We start from the raw sequence: 24401 nt of genomic DNA, 5'->3' as shown, positions 1-24401 counted from the left end.
AATAATAGACCAAATGGACTTAATAGATATATAGAAAATTCCATCCCAAAACAGCAGAATACACATTCTTCTAGGGGGCCGACCTGGTGGCACAGTGGTTAAGTGCACACATTCTGCTTTGGAGGCCCGGGGTTTGCCAGTTCAGATCCTGGGTGCAGACATGGCACTGCTTGGCAAGCCATGCTGTGGCAGGCATCCCATGTATAAAGTGGAGGAAGATGGGTGCAAATGTTAGCTCAGGGCCAGCCTTCCTCAGCAAAAAAATGAGGATTGGCAACAGATGCTAGCTCAGGGCTAATCTTCCCCCCAAAAAAAACAATAACAAAAAACACATTCTTCTTAAGTGCATTTGGAACATTCTCAAAGACAGACCATATCTTGGGAAACATGGCAAGCCTCAATAAATTTAAGAAGATTGAAATCATATCAATTATCTTTTCCAACCTCAATGCTAAGAAACTAGAAATCAACTACAAGAAAAGGCTGGGGAAGTCACAAACATGCAGAGATTAAACAACATGCTACTGAAGAACCACTGTATCAATGAAGAAATCAAAGGAGAAATAAAAAAATATGTGGAGATGAAAATGAAAACACAACATACCAATTCTTATGGGATGCAGCAAAAGCAGCGCTAAAGAGGGAAATTTATAGCAATACAGGCCTACCCCAACAAAGAAGTAAAATCTCAAATAACCTTAACCTACACCTAACAAAACTAGAAAAAGAACAAACAAAGCCCAAAGTCAGCAGAAGGTGGGAAATAATAAAAATTAGAGCAGAAATAAACAAAATAGAGACTAAAAAACAATAGAAAGGATCAATGAAACTAAGAGCTACTTCTTTGAAAAGATAAAAAAAACTGACAAACCCTTAGCCAGACTAAGAAAAAAAGAGAGAAGGTTCAAATAAATAAAATTAAAAATGAAAGAGGATGGGGCCAGCCCTATGACCAAGTGGTTAAGTTTGTGTGCTCCGCTTCAGCAGCCCAGGGTTTTGCTGGTTCAGATCCTGGGTGCAGGTATGGCACCGCTCATCAGGCCATGCTGAGGCAGAATCCCACATGCCACAACTGGAAGGATCCACAACTAAAAGTACACAACTATGTACCAGGGGCTTTGGGGAGAAAAAGGAAAAATAAAATCTTAAAAAAAAAAAAAAAGACATGAAAGAGGAGAAATTACAATGGATACTACAGAAATACAAAGGATTATAAGAAAATAGTATGAAAAACTGTATGCCAACAAATTGGATAACCTAGAAGAAATGGAAAGACTCTTAGACTCACACAATCTCCCAAAACTCAATCAAGAAGAAACAGAGAATCTGAATAGACCAATCTCCAGTAAAGAGCTAGAAAAAGCAATTGAAAATCTCCTGAAAAACAAAAGTCCAGGACCAGATAGCTTCTCTGGAGAATTCTACCAAACATTCAAAGACTTAATACCTATCCTTCTCAAACTATTCCAAAAAATTGAAGAAGATGGAATGCTTCCTACCTCACTCTATGAGGCCAATATCACCCTGATCCCAAAACCAGACGAAGACAACACAAAGAAGGAAAATTACAGGCCAATACTGCTGATGAACAGAGACGCAAAAATCAACAAGAAAATATTGGTAAGCCGAATACAGCAATACATTAAAAAGATCATACACCATGATCAGGTGGGATTTATACCCAGGACACAGCGATGGTTCAACATTCATAAGTCAATTAATGTGATATACCACATTAACAAAATGAAGAATAAAAATCACATGATCATCTCAATAGATGCAGAGAAAGCATCTGACAAGCTCCAACATCCATTTATGATAAAAACTCTCAATAAAATGGGTATAGAAGGAAAGTACCTCAACATAATAAAGGTCATATATGACAAACCCACAGCCAATATCATACTCAATGGGGAAAACTAAAAGCCATCCCTCTGAGAACAGGAACAGGACAAGGGTGCCCACTCTTACCACTCTTACTCAACATAGTACTGGAGGTTTTGGCCAGAGCAATTAGGCAAGAAAAAAAAATAAAAGGTATTCAAACTGGAAAGGAAGAAGTGAAACTCTCGCTGTTTGCAGATGACATGATTCTATGTATAGAAAACCCTAAAGAATCCATCAGAAAACTATTAGAAATAATCAACAACTACAGCAAAGTTGCAGGGTACAAAATCAATTTACAAAAATCAGTTGCATTTCTATACTCTAATAAGAAACTAGCAGGGCTGCCCCAGTGGCACAGTGGTTAAGTGTGCATGTTCCGCTTTGGTGGCCCAGGGTTCGCCAATTTGGATCCCGGGTGCAGACATGGCACTGCTTGTCAAGCCATGCTGTGGTAGGCATCCCACATATAAATTAGAGGAAAATGGGCACAGATGTTAGCTCAGGGCCAGTCTTCCTCAGCAAAAAGAGGAGGATTGGCAGCAGATGTTAGCTTAGGGCTAATCTTCCTCAAAAACAAACAAACAAACAAACAGAAAAAGAAACTAGCAGAAAGAGAACTCAAGAATACAATCCCACTTACAATCGCAACAAAAAGAATAAAATACCTAGGAATAAATTCAACCAAAGAGGTGAAAGACCTTACAATGAAAACTATAAGACATTATTGAAAGAAATAGAAGATGACATAAAGAAATGGAAAGATACTCCATGCAGATGGATTGGAAGAATAAACACAGTTAAAATATCCACATTACGTAAAGCAATCTACAGATTCAATGAAATCCCAATCAGAATCCCAATGACATTCTTCACGGAAACAGATCAAAGAATCCTAAAATTTATATGGAACAACAAAAGACCCTGAATAGCCAAAGGAATCCTGAGAAAAAAGAACAAAGCTGGAGGCACCATAATCCCTAACTTCAAAATATACTACAAAGCTACAGTAATCAAAACAGCATGGTACTGGTACAAAAACAGACACAAAGATTGATGGAACACAATTGAGAGCTCAGAAATAAACCCACACATCTATGGACAGCTAAGTTTTGACAAGGGAGCCAAGAACATACAATGGAGAAAGGAAAGTCTCTTCAATAAATGGTGTTGGGAAAACGGGACAGCCACATGCAAAAGAATGGAAGTAGACCATTATCTTACACCATACACAAAAATAGACTCAAAATGGATTAAAGACTTGAAGGTAAGACCTGAAACCATAATCCTCCTAAAAGAAAATCTAGGTAGTACACTCTTTGACATTGGTCAGTCTCAGCAGCATCTTTTTGAATACCTTGTCTACTCAGGCAAGGGAAACAGAAGAAAAAATAAACAAATGGGACTACATCAGACCAAAAACCTTCTGCACAGCAAAGGAAACCATCAACAAAACGAAAAAGCAACTGACCAACTGAGAGAAAATATTTGCAAATCATAAATCCGACAAGGGGTTAATTTCCAAAATATATAAAGAACTCATACAACTCAACACGAGAAAACAAACAACTCGATCAAAAAATGGGCAGAAGACATGAACAGACATTTTCTCCAAAGAAGATACACAGATGGCCAACAGGCACATGAAAAGATGCTCAACATCACTAATTATTAAGGAAATGCAAATCAAAACTACAATCAGGTAATACCTTACACCTGTCAGAATAGCTATAACCACCAAAGCAAAAAGTAACAAATGTTGGAGAGGATGTGGAGGAAAGGGAACCCTCATACACCAGCTGGTGAGAATGCAAATTGGTGCAGCCACTATGGAAAACAGTATGGAGATTTCTCAAAAAATTAAAAATAGAAATACCATACAATCCAGCTATCCAACTACTGGGTATTTACCCAAAGAACATGAAATCAACAATACAAAGAGATTCATGCACCCCTATGTTCACTGCAGCATTACTCACAATAGCCAAGACATGGAAGCAACCTAAGTGCCCATCAACTAATGAATGGCTAAAGATGTGGCATATATCTACCACAGAATACTACTCAGCCATAAAAAAGACAAAATTGTGCCATTTGCAACATCAAGGATGGACCTTGAGGGTATTATGTTAAGCAAAATAAGACAGACAGAGAAAGACAAACATTGTATGACTTCACTTGTGTGGAAGGTAAACAAACACAAGGATAAAGAGAACAGACTGGTGGTTACCAGAGGGGAAGAGAGTGGGGAAGAGGGTGGGGAAGAGTGCAGAAGAGGTCAAGAGGCACATATGTATGGTGATGGATAAAAACTAGACTATTGGTGATCATGATGCAGTCTATATAGAAACTAATATATAATAATGTACACCTGAAATTATACAATGTTATAAACCAATATGACCTCAATAAAATAACTGAAAAAAAAAATAAGGAGCAAGTTCTCAAGGCCGGGTATGTGCATCTAGGGTGGGCCCACCACGACCACCAAGGAACCTGCTCTGCACCCGCTATCCACGCCTGTGCTGCTGGGAGAACCTACAAGCTTAAAGGACCAATCCAGTCTCTACCCCAGTCAGATGACCTAGAAAGTTCATCATAAGAGGACAGAAATTCACTCACACCAACGTACCTGGCTGATTAAAGTCATGATGGGTCTCTCCCCAGAGAAATGGCATTTTAAGGTAATGCCCTCATCAAAGGACAGAAAAGGGGAGAGCAGGGGAGGGGAGAAAAACTGAACACTAACAGGGGGTCCTCAGGCAGGAGATGACTAGCCATCTCGGGGAAGGGCCCTTCCTGGAGAGTCTCTTCTCACTCCTGCCCCAGGGTCTTTAGAACAAAGTCACAGAGAAAGAAAAACAAATGCTTCAGGACCTCTCCAAAGCCACATCTCATCCAAAAACACACTTCCCAGGGAGTCTGAGGCCAGGGAAGATGCCCCCAACAGGAAATGTGAAAAGCGAGAGGAAACTGATAACGGGTATATAAACAAACCTCTCTATACCAAAGGCCCCACATGGCACAAGTGAAAACATTGGGAAATAAGGCCGGTGCCTGTCTGATTAGTTAGCTAGAAATGCATCTGTGTGTTTTCTGGGTCTGCTGAGCTCTTAAGATGTCTATAAAAAAGCAGGACTGATAATTATAAAACCACAATAGTTCCGACCAGGTGCTTATCGGCCTTAAATGGTGCACTATATAGCCCCCATTAAGTAAAGAATTAAGAGATTTATCTTCCATGCATGCACAAATGGGAACTCTACTGCTGGGGCAGAGAGAGAAGCGGGAAGGACAGCAAGGGAAAATCCACAGAAACAGCCATTTACCCGTTCATGGAGGACACTGAACAGCGTGCCGACAGTAATGCGCTCGTACACGAGGCGGGTCTTCTCCAGGTCCTGGGACAGGCACACAGCCATCAGCTGCAGCAGGTGGGGGTGCCGCAGCTTGCTGCAAAAGAAAATCAGCTTCAGATGAGGCAGAGGTAAGGAGGACATGATGAAAAAATGGGTGCTTTCCTTTCTTCTAGGCCTCTTGAACACATTCTAAACAAGTACCATTTGCATACAATGTTTATCTAAGAAAACAGGATGGGGTGGAGTGGGGTGGGAGTAGGGGTCTCTCTTGGTGGAATCTGTGGCCTCTCACTGATCAGACCCTGAGGGCTTAGAGTCATCAATGACAATGTCACTAAAGAGCTATCTAGCAAGCACTTTATATATATCATCTCAATCCTAACAACCACCTACAAGAAATACATCATTATATTCATTTTAGACATGAAGAAACCAAGGTCAGGGAGATGTCAGGAACTTGCCCAAGGTCACACTTCACTTTCACGTAAAGTCCACACTGTGTCTATGAGTCCTTCCAGCCTCCTTGGGTCCCTTGAGGAAGGTTTGGCCAAAAGGAAGGGTTTGGCCTCTGAACACCCTACAGGAGTTGGGTACCCTCCTCAGGAACCTGGGTCCATTCTAAAGCCTTGGCAGTCCTAGTGTGAAACCATGAATCGGGCTCCTGCCCTGGCAAGAGCTGCAGGACTAACCCTGGAGCCACAGAAAACCTAAGGTACTGAGACCCGTGGGTGGAGACATGGCTCTCAGACGTGTGGATCTCATGAACAGCCATGCTCTATGAAGACGGGACAGCGCATGCCGTCCTGCACGGGCACAGGGCCAATAATGGGGCAGGCTTCGGGGGCTGTAGCAGGAGAGCCAGCAAGGTCTGGAGGCAGGACCATCAGAGACATGGGTTATGGGGAGTCAATCAGCTGACAGAATTGAGCCCCTCACCACCTCCATTCCCACCCCTCAGGCTATTTATTAATTCCCCTTTCTTTCTCTTGGCAGGCCTTGAAAGTAAACATCAACTGATTCCAACAGTCAGAAAATGTTGAGTCTGAGGGGAGGCTGGTCTCCACACCCCAGGGACAGCCCTGAACCTATGTCTGTAAAGAGAGTTGGACATGAAATGCCCTTGGGCTTCCTTCTCACCTGCTGTGCTCCTGCTCAGCAATTAACAAGTCAGCCAGCCGCAGCCTGCTGCAATGTGGGTGGGTGGGGAGATTCAGCTCCTTCACTGTGACCCTGCTCCCGTTCCACACCAGGCTACAAGGGCAGGAGAGAGTGCGAGCAGAAGACAGTAAGCAGCCACTTCTTCGGTAAGGAGTTCTCAGGCCAGAGACCAGATAAGTGGGTTTACACAGAATCTGTCAAGCCCCTGGGCACTGTTGGGTCCTCCCTGTCCCTACCCCCAGGTTCTAAAGTACCCTAGGGAACTTAGGTACAGGTGGCAGAAGTCATTGAAGGATTTAAGGGATGGAGTGACTCTATCAGGTCTGTATTTTAGAAAGACAATGGTACCAGCAGTGTGGGGAACGGTAAGGAGGGGTGGTCCCGGGAATGGGAGGCCGTCTAGGTGAGGGACGGCGATCACTTGGGCAAAGGCAACAACAGTGGACAGGAGGGGACCCAACAACAAATCTGTGGCACCGGCAGGAAAACAAGAAGTGTATTGCAGGGGACAGAAGGCCTTTTGAGTCCGGCAGAGGCCTGTGTAGAATGCTGTTTCTTCTAAGCAGGGAAGAAGCATCCGGGTTCAAGGAGGCCAAGACACCTTGGCCAGGACAAGTCCTGTGACCCTGCAAGAGGCAAGTCTCTGGGGGGTGCGAACAGCCCAGGGACTGTGGTCACAGCCAAACCCTGCTACTGCTGTCTCTGCTGCCCTTGGTTGGTGAGAGCCGCAGCTGGTGCCTGTTCTGGCTTCTACAGGGGCCTCAATATCCTTTGGCCTGTATCGGAGGCCAGACAGTCATGCTATGCTGCCTCTAACTCTCCAGAAAGCAGAGAGGTTAAAACACGTCATGAGTAAACTTTCAGAGCAGTCATTCTCAACGGGGGCCATTTGCAATGTCTGTAGACATTTTGGTTGTCACAATCATGACTGCAGGGGAGCAGGTAGCACTGGGGACTCCTACTGGCATCCAGTGAGTGGAGACCAGGGACGCTCCTAAACATCCTACAATGCACAGGACAGCAACAACAAAGTGTATCCAGCCCTGGTGTCCAGGTTGAGAAACCCTGATTTAGACATATGTTCTTCAGTGTTTCCTTGTGTTTGTGTAGCAACCCTCCACACATAAAGAAGTCACACAAAGCCCATTCTTCCCATGGGACTAAATCAGACCTCCCACTGGCCAGCTTCTGCTTACTTTTTGTTTTTGAGGAAGATTAGCCCTGAGCTAATACCTGCTGCCAATCCTCCTCTTTTTGCTGAGGAAGATGGCCCTGCGCTAACATCCGTGCCCCTCTTCCTTCACCTTATACGTGGGATGCCTGCCACAGCATGGCGTGCCAAGCTGTGTCATGTCCGCACCCGGGATCCGAACCGGTGAACCCTGGGCTGCCGAAGCAGAACATGCCAACTTAATGGCTGCGCCACCGGGTCGGCCCCAAGCTTCTGCTTACTTGATCATGACCATGTAGGGGCCACTGAAGAAAGAGAAGGTGGGCTCATCATCAGCTTGAATCACTTCCTTTTCTCCAATGACTGGAAGAGATCCTAGGTAGGCCAGCTGTGTCCCCCCTGTGATATAAAACTGAAAGCAAAACACAGCTTCAAATTGTGAGGAGAAAAGAGGAAAAGTGAAATAACTCTAAAATCTTATCAGCCAGCTAAAAATAATGATAGCTACTATTTACCAACTTGATGCATACTCCTGCACACTGGACATTATGCTTCAATTTATATTATCTTTTATCTTCCTAGAAACCCTGCAAGCTTGTAATATTCTTTCCCTTTTACTAGTGAGGAAACTGAGGCTCGTGGAAAGAGGTCAGATGCCTGCCTGAAGTGCCACCCGGGCTGGGTCTCAGGGCCCAGGCCTGTGTATAGCCAAAGCCGACATTCCTTCTAACCCTCACTCCACCCCAGGCTGCCTCAGCACAACCAAGAGACTCAGAGCCAGGGGCTGAGCTGTCGGCAAGCATCACCCAGTCACCCAGCAATGTTTCCCAACTGTCTCTTTCTTTGATGAGCAGCACGAAGGACCCAAAGAATATTATTTTCCCTCAGAACATTTCTCAGTTTAAAATCTAAATTCCTTAAAGGCATTCCAACAATGCTCATAAGCCTGTGGGAGGGCAAGGTCACTCACAAGTAAGACCCATGGGGTCAGCACAGCTCTCTGCCTCTCTTCAAGGAGAACATATCTGGGGCCTTTACTGGGAATTAAAGGATCATTTTCTAAACTCCCCAAATCTAGCCCAAGGTAATTCAAGAGACCTCTCCAGGGTTTTCACCAATTTCCAGTACGGACACGAACACTAAGAGGTACTTGTCTTGCAAAAGGGGTAAAGGAGGAGAAAAATACTTTGGAGAGGATAGGATGGAGGAGTTGGACAAAGTCATGGGAGACGAGGCCAGAGCTGGGCCAGCTCATTCTCCAGTTAGTCCTGCAAACACTGGCTGTCAGTAGCAACCTCTTACCTTCCCAAAGCCAAAGCTGTAGATATTTTGGGCAGAAACGACTCCAGCTTTAAGCAGTCGGTTAGGAGAGCCATTAGGGCTTCTAGAAATATTTAAAAGAAGGGGAAAAAGTAAGGATTAACCACGCACATCCACAGGAACAATGCTGAGCCAAGTCTTCAGAACGTGGAGTTGGTTTTGTCTTTACCACCTGACTTTTTATCACAGAATTACAGATGATGTAATAGCCAGCCTCCGAGAGGGAACCCACATCTCCCAGCTCCTGGTGTTCATGCCTGTGTAGCCCCTCACAGGTCAGACAGGGCTGACCTGTTAACCCAATAGGACATTGCAGAAATGCCCGAATGGTGTGATTTCCAAAGCTAGATCCACAGGGCTTCTGCCCTGATTCTTCTTGGATCACTTGCTCTGGGGGAGGCCAGCTGCCATGCTGTGAGGACACTCCAGGTGCCCAATGGGAAAGCCCAACACCCAGCACCAATTTGCCAGCCATGTGAGAAAGCCATCTCAGAACTGAATCCTTCAGCCCCAGTCGAGCCTTCAGATGACTGCAGCCCCAGCTGACATCTTGACTGCAACTTCTTAGGAAACCCTGAGCCACAACCACCTAGCTAACTCATTCTCTGATTCCTGACCCACAGAAATTGTGTGAGATACAAATGTTTATTCTAAGTTTGGGGGATGATTTGTTATGTAGCAATAGATAATTACAGATGGTCAAAGTTGGAAAGGATCATAAAGCATATCTTGTCCAACTTTCTCATTTTACAGATGGGAAAAATGGAGCCAGAAAGGGGAAATCTGTTGGCTTGGAGTCACAGCGCTGCAGCACAGATTAGGCTTGGCCCTATTAGTAGGAACTGGGTCTGCCAAGATCCAAATGCTGGCAGGAGAGGTGGTGGGAGAAGTTGGACCAAGCAGGGGCTCCCAGGCCGGACGAGGGATTTGGAAAATTATCCTAACAGCCACGGGGAAGGCCCTAAAGGGTTTCTAGCACAGAGTGGCACAACCCAATTTCCATTTTTAGAAAGTTGTTCTAGAAGCTGAGTAAAGAACCAAGACTAGCAAGAGCAGCAGCAGGGAGAGCAGTTAGGAGTAACTAGTCCTCAAGGGAATCACTAACTCATCTCATCTGAGAAGTCAGTGGCATCCAGGTCACCAGAGGAAAACCAGGACTCAACATGCATGGAAGGACAGGAAGGAAGAGCCTGCCAGAGTGTACTGCATCTAGCCACTCTGACTACAGAAAGAGATGCCATCAGAGAAAATCAAAATGGCAAGGATTCTCCACACACAAACCCTAAGTCAATAAGGCCTGAAGAATTTAAAATAACTCAGTTCCTGAGCATGCAGAGAAGCCTGAGGCCCACCTCCTGCAGCTGTGAGAGGGTCAGGGGAGCTGTCTACCCAGCTAGCAGCAAGTCTCTTACACCAGCGGGTCTTTGTTGTTGCTGTTGAGGAAGACTCACCCTGAGCTAACATACATAGCCGATCTTCCTCTTTTTTTTGCTTGAGGGAGACTAGCCCTGAGCTAACATCTGTGCCAACCTTACTCCACTTTGTATGTGGGATGCCTCCACAGCATGGCTGACAAGTGGAGTAGGTTCGTGCCTGGGATCCAAACCCACAAACCCAGGCTGCTGAAATGGAATGAGCAGAACTTTAACCACTCGGCCACAGGGCCAGCCACTACACCAGCTTTAAATAGCCCAATAACCATAAATTAAACATTTGTGGGCTTTTGCAACTTTAGTAATAAAGGAACAGTTTTCCCATGGTTCGGGAGATGACAAAAAAAAAGCCAGCCAATTGCCTTGCTGGGAAGGGGTTTTCTGCTGGACTCCCCAGACCTGAAAAGTTCCTTCTCAGCCAACCATAGGGTGGTTCCCACTGGAGCCCAGAATTCACCTCCCCCAGATGTTCCTGGAGTGGGGGAGACAGCCTAAGGTGCTCCTCTGGCCATCATTTTTCAGTGGCCACATCCTCTCCTTCCAAGCTCACCCTTTTGGGTGGGCCAGATGCCAGAGGGGACCAATGTGGAGGAGACCAAGGTGGCCCATGCTGCAGGGATCCCAGAAGGAAGGCTGGGGTGATGGAGAATGTCCCACTCTGCTCGGGGCAGCACTCACCCCTGCATGAGGCCCCCAAACCGGGGCAGGCCACAGATGAGGCGCTGAGGGGAGTCAATCTTCTTCAGGAGATCCTGGGAGAAGCCCTGGATGATGGCCTGCATGTGTGAGGCACAGCGCTGCATGAACTCCACCATCTGCAACACACAGTAGAGATGCTCAAAGCTGGCATGGCTACTGACCACCCTGGGCTTCAATGGAATTGGAATGGTCTGAGGTGAATGATCTGAGGAGCTGAGAGACCCTGACAGGGAAGTCTCTGGAAAGGGAAGGGCTCAAGTGGTTTTCTACAGGTATGCAATGTTTTCAGGGAGAGCATTTCCAATAATTTCCTCCAATTCCCTCCTTTGACAGATGAGGAAACTGAGGCAAGAGTGAAATTACTTCTCCAAGGCCCAACAGCTAATGAGCAGGAGGCCCAGAGGGAGGGAGGGACGGGGACTCTGCCTACTTCCCCTTCCCCCCATGTGCTCAGCACTGCACATGCCCTTTGTGCTTTACATTTGTTAGGTTATTTAGTCCTCAATGGAGCAAATCACACTTGCCCGTGTGAAGCCTCAGGCAAGTTACTTAATGCCATTGGGCCTCAGTTTCCCCATCTGTAAAATGAGGACAATAATAGCACCTACCTGAGAAGGTTGGTGTGAAGATTAAATGAGTTAATATTTAATTACAGTCATGCATCACTTAACGATGGGGATGCATTCTGAGAAATGTGTCATTAGGTGATTTTGTCGTTGTATGAACCTCATAGCGTATACTTACACAAGCCTAGATGGCACACCTAGGCTATATGGTACTAATCCTGTGGGACCACTGTTGCATATGTGTTGTCATTGACTGAAATGTTGTTATGCTACGCATGACTGTAATTTAATTCAGAACGTCTGATGCATGGTGAGTGCTAGTTAAGGATGAAATGAAATTACAATTGTTCTCCCTTCTCCACTGAATGGATGACCAGAAAGGTTCGCTAGACATGCCCAAGGTTTTACAGCTGGTTAATTTGCTTCAACCCAGGCCTGTGTGTCCAGTGCCAAGGCCACTGCAAGCCCTGTGCTGTCCCCAGGACCAGCCCCTGCCTGCTGGGCTCTTGACTCCCAGCCCAGTGCTCTGCCTTGGGTGTGGATACAGAGCAGGCCCACCTTACCACAGTGCTGCGCTCCTTCCCTGCTGTCAGGGCCCAGGTCTTCGGGTTTCTACCCTTCTCGTCATGGAGTCGAAGGTCACCCCCTGCATCTAGCAGTTTGCTGAGGATCCACTGGTTGCCGGAAAATGCTGCTGCGTGGACAGGGGTGCTCCCATCAAAGCAGCGGCTGGAGGAGGGGTGGTACAATGAGTGGCCATGGCAGCACTCCTCCCTTCCACAGAGCAGGGCAGGGGGCGCACAATGGGTAACACAGGGCTCCCTTTCTACAAAGGCGACCTTTGGTGATAAGGATTATAATACCACTGGTGAGGCCCCTGGTATGGGCCAACAGCAGATTTATGTACATCCCCTTTCTCCATCCTTAGCTCCACCTTCAAGGCAGTATCATTTCCCAATTTATAGAAGAACAAACAAAAGGGCAAAGCTGAGATTCACACCGTTATGGGTCTGGTTCCAAATCTGGTGTTCTTTCCCCTACGGCCTCCTGACGCTGGCTGCCCTGAAACAATTTCTTCACGTCTGTAGTGCCCTGGGGTTAGACTGGTGAAGCACAGCCTAACCAGAGACCGTCTCTCTCATGTGAGAATGTGTCTGTCTCCCAAATCCTACAGTAGAGGCCCACAAAACCTTGGCATCAGCAATCTGGTCAAGGATCTACAACTCAGAAAAATTTAATGAAACCCTATAAATTATCTGAGGTGTGAAGGAAGGGCTGTGTCCAGGATATAGTGATATGTAGCCATGGTTTCCTAACCTGGATGCACATCAGAATCACCTGGAAAGCCTTCTCTCTTTAATTGAAAAAGAAACACAAATGGGAGAAGGAGGAAGCGGTAAGGGAAAGAGAAAGAGAAATAAAATGAAAAAAGAGGAGGAAGAGAAGAAAAGCTTCCCAACTCCAGACCCCCAGTCCTCTTGCCTAGAGGCAACTACTCTTACAAGCTTTTACATCCTTCCAGAAATTTTCTATGCACATACAAGTAGGAATAAGAATATACTATATAAACTGTTCTGCATCTAAATTTTTTCATTTAACAATATATCTTGGAGAAATTTCCATATGAGAACATACAAGCCACCTCAATTCTTTTTAAAAGCTGCACAGTATTCCAGTGTATAGATGTACCATAATTTACTTAATGAGCCACTGGGATATTGGTCAAAAATACAGACTCTCAGTCTACACACAGACTGAAGCAGAAGCTGCAAGGCTGGGGCCCAGGAATGTGTACTTCTTCCAAGTTCACCAGGTGATGCCAACAAGGCTGGCCCGCACCTAAGCATCTGGAAACTACTGGGGTATCTCATTGTGAGCTCCTTCCTATCACTGGATCTAATGAGTAGTCCAGTACACTGCACTGTGGGAACCATAATATCCTCCCTGTGGAAAAACAAATTTATGTAATGTTTTATAATCTTCTAATTATTCTTCCCATAGACAGTAAGAAAGCTGGATGGGGAGAGAGAGGGACATTATTTTCATTTCTCATAAATCCTAAGGAAGAAAGGAATAATGTTTTTTACACCCAACCAAACTTACAAGGGAGTCCAGGTCTGAGTGGTATCAAAATGTGTCTTCTTTGATAATTTATCCTACAAGTTGAAAACTAGAGGCCTGCAGACTGATATGGCAACCCAGAGGCATGTTTTATTTGGTCCACACAGTGTTTAAAAAAAGAATTTGAAATAATGGAAAATATTTAACATTTGGGAGATTTCACTTTAAACAGTGGGATTTCCAGCCTCTTGGAAATCTGGAAGATCTGGTTCCTCTGGCTCCCTTTCCTGCCCAGTAACAGATGCCCAACCCTCCCTAGTCTGTACCCACTGACCCTACTTGGTCCCACAGGCATCTGACTGTGTGACCTCAATAAGCCCAGGCCATCACAAGATTTCCACTGAGCACTTGGGAATACAACTTCCCCCCAGAAATTTCCCTTCATTTTGATGGAAGATATTTTTAAAGTCACATGAAAATGTTCCTATCACAAAATACAAAGCCATGGGGTTTGCCTTTCTTCCCTTGACACTGTCCTTTCCTACCTCACCCTAGCATCATGGGGTCTTCTAAAAAGGGAAGTTATGAGTTCTTCAGGTGGCTGGGCTCCTGGTCTCAGCTCTGTCGTTAACACAATGCACCATTATGGGCCAGTCACTTAAACATTCTAGGCATCAATTCCCTAATCTGGAATATTAAAGGTTTGAATGATTCGATCTTTAAAAAACCCAGCTCTAAACCACCAGCAAACAGATGTAAATACAGATGTCTGGAAAATGTTGCATTTTTGCTGAGGAACTGCAGGGGTCCTAATATAGCCTCCCTACAAAGCTGGTATCTACAAACATCAATTGAGCTAGCCCTTTATTTCCAAGCTTTGAAATTAAATATTAACACAACAGACAGCAGAGGAAATGTGAGGCTAGAAAAATTCTGGGTGGAAACACAGCAAAATGTTCACTGTGTTATCTCTGAGTTACAGAATTTTCATACTGATTGGTTTTTTTCTTTTTTCTTTATACTCTTCCAAGCTACCAAGTTTTCTCCCACTAAGCAAGCAACCTAATAAGCAAAATAAATAAATAAATAAATAAAAACCCAAAAAACAAAACCTGAAGAGTTGTGTGTTTTTTGAGTACATTAAACACGGCCTCCTTATGTAAGATGGGAAAGCTATTTTATGACTTTGTTCATATTCTAGCATTCCTGTGAAAATCAGCTGGAATCATGTAAGCACTCAAAACCTATTTCTGGTTCTGTCCAACGGGAACTGTAAAAATGTCCCCTTCTCTGTTGAGAGGTGGTTGCAAAGATCTAGTGAAGGCCTTTGGGGAAAAAAGGTATTACACAAGGAGAAGAGATGTAGCTGATTCATTACCTTGTACTGCTGTTCCATATTAAAATTTGGGCCAACTATTAAGCTCAGATTCTTTTAAACCACAACTATAGGAGCAAGGCGAAAGTAATCCTAACAAAGTGATGCCAAGCATAGAGTTAATTGGTGAAAGAACTCGGTTGTGGGTACGTTAAATTGCTTAAGCAAATCACACAAATTATAGCCTGGGGTGGGAATATTCAAACTGTGCTGTTAATGATTAATTAATTAATTAATGACTAATAAATTTCACTTATCTCATTGGGCCTACTAAAATTGCTTAGAAAACTTTGTATTACCAGCTAAAATTATGTTTCAACATATGTATACAACTGTATTTCATGGATAAAAATATTAGTACAGATTCTCTTAATATCTTGTCAAATTAGTTTCCAAATGTCCCAACTCATCTTAAGAGCATACTAATTTTCTAGATAGTGATCTTATTGTACTTACTGATTTGGATCTGATCCATAATCCACCAGAACATCAACTAATTTTGTAAGGCCTAATAATGCTGCAACAAAAAGAGCTGTCTGGCCCAGGGAATTGACTGCATCAACATAAATTCCTGCAAAGCAAATACCAGAATCAATGCAAACATAAGGAAATTTTTTGAGATAGAAGTAGGAAAACTCATATCAGGAGGAAAAAATTAAAATTCCTTTATACAGTACTTTCATGTACTACTGCAAACTTTTTTTAAAAAAAGGAAAAATGAAAGCGTTCATTAGTCACACAAACACAAAAGGCCAACTAGAAAGCAACCACAGCACTTATTCATCAAAAACGTTGTTTACACAAAGTTGCAATAAAGCATTTCACCCCACTGTAGTGTGCTAAAAAATAAGCTAACACTGTTCTCATTCTTCAGAAGATAGGAGGGAAGGGCGGGGTTAATGTTACTGTGTGCGGTGGGGAAAAAGTAATAACATAAAAACACTATTAAATTGTAACAGAAGCCCGTATCTTTCAGCCTCATTAAGACACAGATTAAGTAGGGAGAAAAATTTAAAATGGACACCTCACTGCTTGAACGAAAACAATAAAGCTATCAACTGAAAAAAAAAAAAAAAAAACGAAAACCAAAGAAAAAACTGTCCAGACAACAAGCACCAAAATTAAAAGCTGTTAACACATAACCCGTTAAAAAATTTTCGACTTGCTAGGCATTATCTACTAAGGACAGATTTTGAAAACACAAAAACAAAAGGAAGGCTGGGGGGGCAGGAGCTATGCAAAACTACTCCTGAAGACCCAAAAACGCAACATCAGTGAACCAACTCTCTTAAAACGAACTGCCAGAACACAATAACCCCCAACACTAACTCGTAAAACACAGGCGCACACAACACCCCACAGCTGCTTTCCTTCAACAACTGAGAAAAACAGAAACCACTCAGACTGCGTCCTCTCCCTCTTACTCTCCTAAAAAGAAGAGAAGAACGATCATCAATGGCAAAAGGCAGTTGCGGAAGCAACACCAAGAGCCGGCTTCACGCTCAGGAGAGAACGCTGCGCCTCCTCCTCGTGGTTTCGGGTGCTCTACACGTTCAGAGAAACTTCTCTAGTAACGAACTATAGAAATGATCCCTGAAAGTATAGTCTTAACACTACTCCTCCTGCGTTTCCGAAGTGGACGAAATCTACACATATTTTACTGATGGTGAGTTTTTCTTACAGCACTATTTTTCCTAAACGTACACTGGCATGTATTTCCTAAAGAACCTTTCCATTACCAAAGCTCAGCAAAGCGTTTTGACTATTTTCCGTTTTCCGAAGACATGTCAAGCAGTCACTGTAATTAACATACGGCTGTTAAACCGCCAAACACACGCCATTTATTTCCAACCCCACCCCGTTTCCGGCGGCACTTCCGCAGCGTCAGGGTTTCGGGAACGCTGATGACTGCAAAGCGCGCCGGAGCATGAAGACATGGCTCAGTTTATACGGACGGGGACCTTTTGCAAGGAAAACGTAAAAGAAAAGGGGGATGGTGAAAGCGACGACCCAAAGCCAAAGACTGTGACATTTGCAAAGTGTGCCCTATTTTTAAACTTTATCCTGTGATCAAAATACTAGACATATAACAGTTCTTTTGGATTTTTTTCCAAATTAAGGAATTTTTATTTACATAAAAATTGTGTTTAAAGAAGGACAATACATCGTCCCCCTGCTTAAAGCTTCAGTAGCTTTCCAGCTCTTGGGCTAAAGACAAAACTTTCTCTATATAGGGCTGGCCTGGTGGCATAATGGTTAAGTTCCCACGCTCGGCTTCTACAGCCCACGTTTTGCAGGTTTGGTTCCCAGGCGTGGACAAAGCACCGCTGGTCAAGCCACGTTGTGGCAGCATCCTCCATAAAACAGAAGAAGACTGGCACAGACGTTAGCACAGTGAAAATCTTCCTCAAGCAAAAAGAGGAAGACTGGCAACAGATGTTAGCTTAGGGCCAACCTTCCTCACCGAAAACTTCTCTACATAGCTTACAAGTCCTTGCATGGTCTGGCCAACATCCACCTCTCCAGCCTTATTTTGCACCAGATTCCCCCTCACTCCAGTCATACTGAAATTCTTAACAGTTCCTCATAGTGGTCAGGTTCCCTTCTGCCCCAAGGCCTTTGCACAAGCTGTTCCCTCTGCCAGGAATTCTCCCCCTACCCTTTCCCAACTTAACTTCAATTCATCATTGAGACATCTGTTGAAGTGTCATTGTCTCAGGGAACCCTTGGCTGACCTACTTAACCAGATCAAACACCTCTTCTGTGTTTCAGAAGGACAGAGACCATGAAATGGCTTTGTGGACTGGAAATACCCTAAGCATCTAGTACTGAATGAATGAATCCAAGCAAAGGTGTCTAGCACACAGAACTGGTCAAGACAGGGATCATTAACATTATCATTGGCCATTTTAAAGGCATGGGAGGAAATGAGTCACGAAATATACAACCTTAACAGCTGAGGGTTGAAGAGGGAACCCTGAGGCCCAGTAACACCTTCAGGGGCAAGCTGAGGGGAAAAAGCCTAAAAGTATGGAGAGAAGGAAACCAAAAGGGGCAAGAGAAAAACCTGGAACAAATGAGTCACAGTGACAAAGGAGGTAAGAGTTTCAAAAAGGAGGATCACCAACAGCAGCAAAGTTGGAGAAATCTAGTAAGAAGGAACAGTGTTCTTGGTGAGAGCAGTGCAAGTAGAGTTCACGTCTTACTGCTCAGGGCTTGATGTGTTGCAAGTATTTGTGGGATCTCAGTCTGCCCTACCAGATTGTCTCCCCCAACCTGGAGGGTAGGAGGAACTGCCAAATTTACCTATCTTCAGTACTGGGTAAACTTAACTGCCCAAGACAAGCAAGCCTGAGCAGAGAAGAGGAGCAAAGAACAGTGTGGGAAGACAATTCTCCGCAGATCACTCCTGTTTCTGCATGTCATGGGAGTGAAGCACTAACCACCTTCTGTTCTAGACTATGTTTTTTGTTTGTTTTTTTACCTTTTTCTCCCCGAAGCCCCCCGGTACACAGTTGTGTATTTTAATTGTGGGTCCTTGTAGTTGTGGCATGTGGGACGCCGCCTCAGCATGGCCTGATGAGTGATGCCATGTCGGCGCCCAGGATCCGAACCAGTGAAACCCCAGCCAACGAAGTAGAATGAGTGAACTTAACTGTTCTCAGCCACGGGCTGGCCCCTAGACTATGTTTCTGAAGATGTTTATATAGCGAACTTTGGAAGATACAGTATCTCCCTTTGGAGCAAAGTCCAGGCATGCTTACTGTCCAGTATGATAAAGATAATGTCTCCCTCTGGAGCAAAGTACTGTCCATTATGAAAGATTTGGGTTCCCTAAGCTTAAGGTACTTCTACTGTAATGTGCAATATTTATAGCTTTTGCATGTCTCTGTGGGAATTGGGGCTTGAGGAACTAAAACCAAAAACACCAATATTCTAGCTACTGCTGTTGCTGTGAGTAATAAACACTACCATTCAGCTCTGACCCAGGAATCTCATGTCTTCTACTTCATTCATAAACCTGCAGCAGGCTAATTTGTAAAATCACAAACTATTCATAATTCTTAACAGGAAGGGACTACAGTCAGGGAAGTAGACTGGGCCTCATGAAGTAAAAACTTAAATCAACCAGGCTCTCCAAGGGCTTCTCTAGGGACCAGATATCACTTAGGCATTGAGCAACAATTCTTGGGAGAATACAGGTGGCTGGAGAGAAAAATAGTTCAAAAACCACTGTTCCCACAAAGCCCTCTGGTGATTTCCTAGTAGAAAATATTCGCTCATTCAATACTCATTCAACAAATATTTATTTCAGGCCAGCAGTGTACCCACACTGTGGCTGATATAAAGGTGACTAAATAAGTCCCCCAAGAAGTGACCAAAGGCAGCTTTGACATGATACAAGGACTAACCAAAAAGGTCAAAAGACCTGGGTGCAAGTGTTAAACTCCTAGTGACACCCTTTTTAGCTTGGGGCCTCCAGATGAGTCAGTCACCTAACCTCTAGGCCTCTTGGGAGGCAAGATCTGATATTCATAATGCTGTGTGCTAGTGTGCCAGGTACCGTTCTAACTCAGTCCTCACATTGGTACGAAAGGAGGAAGGCACTACTATCATCATTGTTTTATGGATGGAGAAACCGAGGTATAGAAAGGATAAGCAATTTGCCAAGGGTCACAAAGCAACCTGGCTCCAAAGTCCATGCGCTGTACCATACTATCTCCCTCGCATCCTAATTCCTCAGCCTCCCCGCTCAGAATTGCACAAGGCTTTAATTACTAAGTAACGCTGTCCACGGCACTGAACACAAAGGGGAGATAAATTATTAGTTCCTGAGAGAAGAGAACCTAGATAGCTTTGGGGCAAAGTAGGATGATGGGTGTAAAGGGGACAAGGGGATAAAACAAATAATATAGGTACAGGAAGGACAGATATTTCACTCTATCCTACAATATGCAATAAACTAACAGAGCATGGTGCCTGGGTTAAAATAGTGGAAAGAAGGATAAACTTCTCATGAAGCTTGAAAAACATTGAAAAATTAGAAAACGTTCGGTGCTGGAAAAGAGATGGGAAAATGGACACTTTCCTAAATGTAGTTGGGAGTATGAATTGTTACAATGCTTCTGGAAAGCAATATGGCAATATCTAGGGGCCGGCCCTGTGGCCGAGTGGTTAAGTTTCCGCGCTGCGCTGCGGTGGCCCAGAGTTTCGCTGTTCGGATCCTGGGCGCAGACATGGCACCACCAGTCAGGCCATGTTGAGGTGGCATCCCACATGCCACAAGTAGAAGGACCCACAACTAAAATATACAACTATGTAGTGGGGGGAATTGGGAAGAAAAAGCAGAAAGGAAAAAAACAAGATTGGCAACAGTTGTTAGCTCAGGTGCCAATCTTTAAAAGAAAAAAGCAATATGGCCATACCTATTAAAAGTTTGACCCAGAAATCTCACTTGGAATATTAAAAACCATTAAATAAAGATATATTATAAAGTATTTTATCAAAGCATTGTTTCTGGTGATACAAACTGCAAAAAAAGGAAATAAATCTTAATATCCATTAGTGGGGTATACCTGAATAAAATATGGTACATATCGATGATAAAATATTAAGCGGTTATTAAAATGAATGACTTAGATCTATATCAACGGACTAGAGACAGACAGGATGTACTACTGTTTTTTTTATTTTTGAGGAAGATTAGCCCTGAGCTAACATCTGCTGCCAATCCTCCTCTTTTTGCTGAGGAAGACCGGCCCTGAGCTAACATCCATGCCCATCTTCCTCTACTTTATATGTGGGACGCCTGTCACAGCATGGCTTGCCAAGTGGGGCCATGTCCACACCGGGATCCAAACCGGGGAACCCCGGGCCGCCCAAGCAGAATGTGCGCATTTAACTGCTGCGCCACCGGGCCAGCCCCCAGGATGTACTAGTGTTAAATGGGAAAGGCAAGTTGCAGAATGTGTGTAGTATGATACCAGTTTTCAAAAGGCAGGTTAGCAACTTTAAAAAATATCTTTGATTCCACTGGTTAAAATAACCTTATATTACTTTTGTAACAAAAACTTCTTTTTGCTGAGGAAGATTCGCCCTGAGCTAAAATTTGCTGCAAATCTTCCTCTATTTTGTATGTGGGTTGCTGCAACAGCTGGCCACCAACCAGTGGTGTAGGTCTGCACCTGGGAACTGAACCTGCAGAAGTGGAGTGCACCGAACTTGACCACTAGGCCACTGGGGCTGGCGCCCAAAACATTTTTGTGTGTGTGTGGAAGATTAGCCCTGAGCTAACAGCTGCCACCAATCCTCCACTTTATGCTGAGGAAGACTGGCCCTGAGCTAACATCTGTGCCCATCTTCCTCCATTTTACATATGGGCCTCCTGCCACAGCATGGCTTGATAAGTGGTACATAGGTCCATGCCCAGGATCTGAACTAGTGAACCCCAGGCTGCCAAAGTGGAGCATGCAAGCTTAATCACTACATCACTGGGCTGGCCCCAAAACTTTTTTTTTTTAAAGATTTTCTTTTTCTTTTTTCTCCCCAAAGAGCCCTGGTACATAGTTGTGTATTTTCAGTTGTGGGTCCTTCTAGTTGTGGCATGTGGGATGCCGCCTCAGCATGGCTTGATGAGTGGTGCCATGTCCGCGCCCAGGATTCGAACCGGCGAAACCCTGGGCCGCCAAAGCGGAGTGGCGAACTTAACCACTCGGCCACGGGGTAGCTCGTCCCAAAAGATCTTTTAATAGAAGAAAAAAAAATTTTTTTTTTAAGGACCACCCAAGAAAGTATGCTCTAGACATTTTCTGAGAAGAGTTTCCATGGTTTCTTAAAGCCATAAAACTCAGGTGGAAAACTGAGAATAGAAGAAAAGTGATAATGCAAATTTTAAGAACAAGGACTGGCCTAGTGACAGACAAGTAAAACTGCAATGAGAAAATAGTGGATGGGGCCAGCCTGGTGGCACAGCGGTCAAGTTTGCACGTTCCACTTCGGCAGCTGGGGGTTCGCCGGTTGGGATCCCAGGTGCGGACATGGCACCACTTGGCAAGCCATGCTGTGGTAGGTGTTCCACATATAAAATACAGGAAGATGGGCACGGATGTTAGCTCAGGGCCGGTCTTCCTCAGCAAAAAGAGGAGGATTGGCAGCAGATGTTAGCTCAGGGCTAATCTTCCTCAAAAAAAAAAATTTTTTAATTAAAAAACTTAAAAATAAATAAACTAAATTAAAAAAAAGAAAGAAAACAGTGGCTTTACTCACTGGCTTGAGATCTGAATTAGCTGAATATATGCTGCTTTCTCAGTTTATAAGGGCAGTTTTCAAAGTCATTGTCATCTCCAACAGGAAACAAAGCCTGTTTGTACCTAAAGTGAACTATATCACATAACAGTCAGTAGAATTATGAGACTTTGCTGATTTTTCTAGCCTGCCTGGTGTACAATGACAAGGGTGATATATTAAGAGCCCTCCTAAAGTAGATATTAGGAAAAACCTCTGATCAGCCTGGAATAATTATGATGTTCAAAAATCAAAGAAAAATATTTATTTATTTTGAGGAAGATTAGCCCTGAGCTAACTGCTGCCAATCCTCCTCTTTTTGCTGAGGAAGACTGGCCCTGAGCTAACATCCATGCCCATCTTCCTCTACTTTTCTATGTGGGACACCTATCACAGCAAGGTGAGCCAAGCGGTGCCATGTCTGCACCAGGGATCCAAACCGGCAAACCCCAGGCCACTGACGCAGAACGTGCGAACTTAACCACTGTGCCACTGGCCCGGCCCTGACAAAGAAAAATATTTAGATTAAGGGGGAAAAAAAAAAAAAAAAAGGACACCAGACTAAAAAGGCTAATTTAAAATTGCATTTAGGGATTTAGGAGCCTGCCCAGTGACGCAACAGTTAAGTTCACACATTCCACTTGAGCAGCCCAGGGTTCCCTGGTTCGGATCCCGAGTGTGGACCTAGCACCACTTATCAAGCCATGCTTGGCAGGCCTCCCAACATATAAAATCGAGGAAGATGGGCACAGACATTAGCTCAGGACCAATCTTCCTCAGCAAAAAGAAGACTGGTGGCAGAGGTTAGCTCAGGGCTAATCGTCCTCAAAAAAAAAAAATAGGGGTTGGCCGGATGGCGCAGCAGTAAGTTTGCACGTTCTGCTTCTCGGTGGCCCGGGGTTCGCTGGTTCGGATCCCAAGTGCGGACATGGCACCACTTGACAAAAGCCATGCTGGGTAGGCATCCCACGTATAAAGTAGAGGAAGATGGGCAGGGATGTTAGCTCAGGGCCAGTCTTCCTCAGCAAAAAGAGGAGGATTGGCTACGCTAGTTAGCTCAGGGCTAATCTTCCTAAAAAAAAAATTGAAAAATAAATAAAATTGCATTTAGCCAAAGAAACAAAATTAAAAGAAATAATCACAGCACTGAGGGGAGAAAAAAAGAACAAACCATCTTAAAACAAGAAAATATCAAAAGTACATTTAAAATTACTTTAAATTGCTTTTCTTTGTAACTCCTAAAAAGTAACCATTGCTCAAAATGCAGATATGTCAAACACCTGAATAGCAGGCCCAGACATGAATTTCTAGCAGCATACTCAAAGCCTAACTTGTCTAGGGAAGGTGGCAATACAACAGAAATCCTACATTCAAAACTGGAAAACCAGAGCCAGCCCGGATGGCATTGTGGTTAGTTTAGCATGCTATGCTTTGGCAGGGTTGTGTTGACAGGAAGGGAAGTGTGCACTGGAAAAACCAAATGCAGGCAACTACTTTAGAAATTCTGATTAAAAGAAAAAACGGTCACAAGACTCAAAATAGGAAAAAACATAAAGATTAACAAAAAACACCACTTTAAAGTAAGCACAAATAGAAACATAAGCAAGTGACCAAATATTTAAGAACTTTCTTCCATTTAACTAAGTAAAGACAAAAACCACTCAGATGGCATCCTCCCCCTCTCACTCTCCCAAAGGAAGAGAAGAACGATCATCAATGGCAAATAGCAGTTGCAAAAGCAACACTAAGACCCAGCTTCACGCTCAGGAGAGAACACTATGCCTCCTCCTCGTGGTTTTGGGTGCTCTACACGTTCAGAGAAACTTCTCTAGTAACGAACTATAGAAATGATCCCTGAAAGTATAGTCTTAACCTAGACCTTGCAGCCTCTGCTTGGTCTGTGACAGCTGCACACTTCTTACTGATGGTAAGATAGCTACCCCATTTCTGGTTCTACTGAAAAAAGAGAATGAGATTTTGAAACACAATCTTTCAAATGCTATCACTTAACAATGCATTTTGAGATTTTAAGTGGAAATGTATTTTTAAATTTTTTAAACAACCATGCTTAATTAACATAATACTGAATGA

General features: G+C 44.0%; 1 protein-coding gene and 2 non-coding genes across 3 annotated transcripts in view; all 3 read right to left on the bottom strand.

The window, feature by feature from the left end:
- Positions 1-24401, bottom strand: part of TEX14 (testis expressed 14, intercellular bridge forming factor) — a 94849-nt gene that overhangs the window by 47160 nt on the left and 23288 nt on the right. The window contains exons 3-11 of the mRNA XM_046676308.1: positions 16451-16454; positions 16356-16396; positions 15483-15597; positions 12154-12319; positions 11004-11140; positions 8875-8956; positions 7854-7984; positions 6381-6494; positions 5214-5337 (exon numbers count right to left, since the gene is read on the bottom strand). Coding sequence (XP_046532264.1) covers positions 5214-5337; positions 6381-6494; positions 7854-7984; positions 8875-8956; positions 11004-11140; positions 12154-12319; positions 15483-15597; positions 16356-16396; positions 16451-16454 — 914 coding nt within the window. The remainder of the gene's footprint in view (positions 1-5213; positions 5338-6380; positions 6495-7853; positions 7985-8874; positions 8957-11003; positions 11141-12153; positions 12320-15482; positions 15598-16355; positions 16397-16450; positions 16455-24401) is intronic.
- On the bottom strand, positions 16421-16635 carry LOC124248018 (small nucleolar RNA U3). Its single transcript, XR_006890904.1, has one exon. It is a non-coding gene; the product is annotated as a small nucleolar RNA U3 (small nucleolar RNA).
- On the bottom strand, positions 23967-24180 carry LOC124248019 (small nucleolar RNA U3). The gene has a single exon (XR_006890905.1). It is a non-coding gene; the product is annotated as a small nucleolar RNA U3 (small nucleolar RNA).

This window comes from Equus quagga, chromosome 11, assembly GCF_021613505.1.
Source record: "Equus quagga isolate Etosha38 chromosome 11, UCLA_HA_Equagga_1.0, whole genome shotgun sequence".
Lineage (NCBI taxonomy): Eukaryota > Metazoa > Chordata > Mammalia > Perissodactyla > Equidae > Equus > Equus quagga.
The sequence above is the reverse complement of the archived record's forward strand: the minus strand, read 5'-3'. Positions and strand labels throughout refer to the sequence as shown.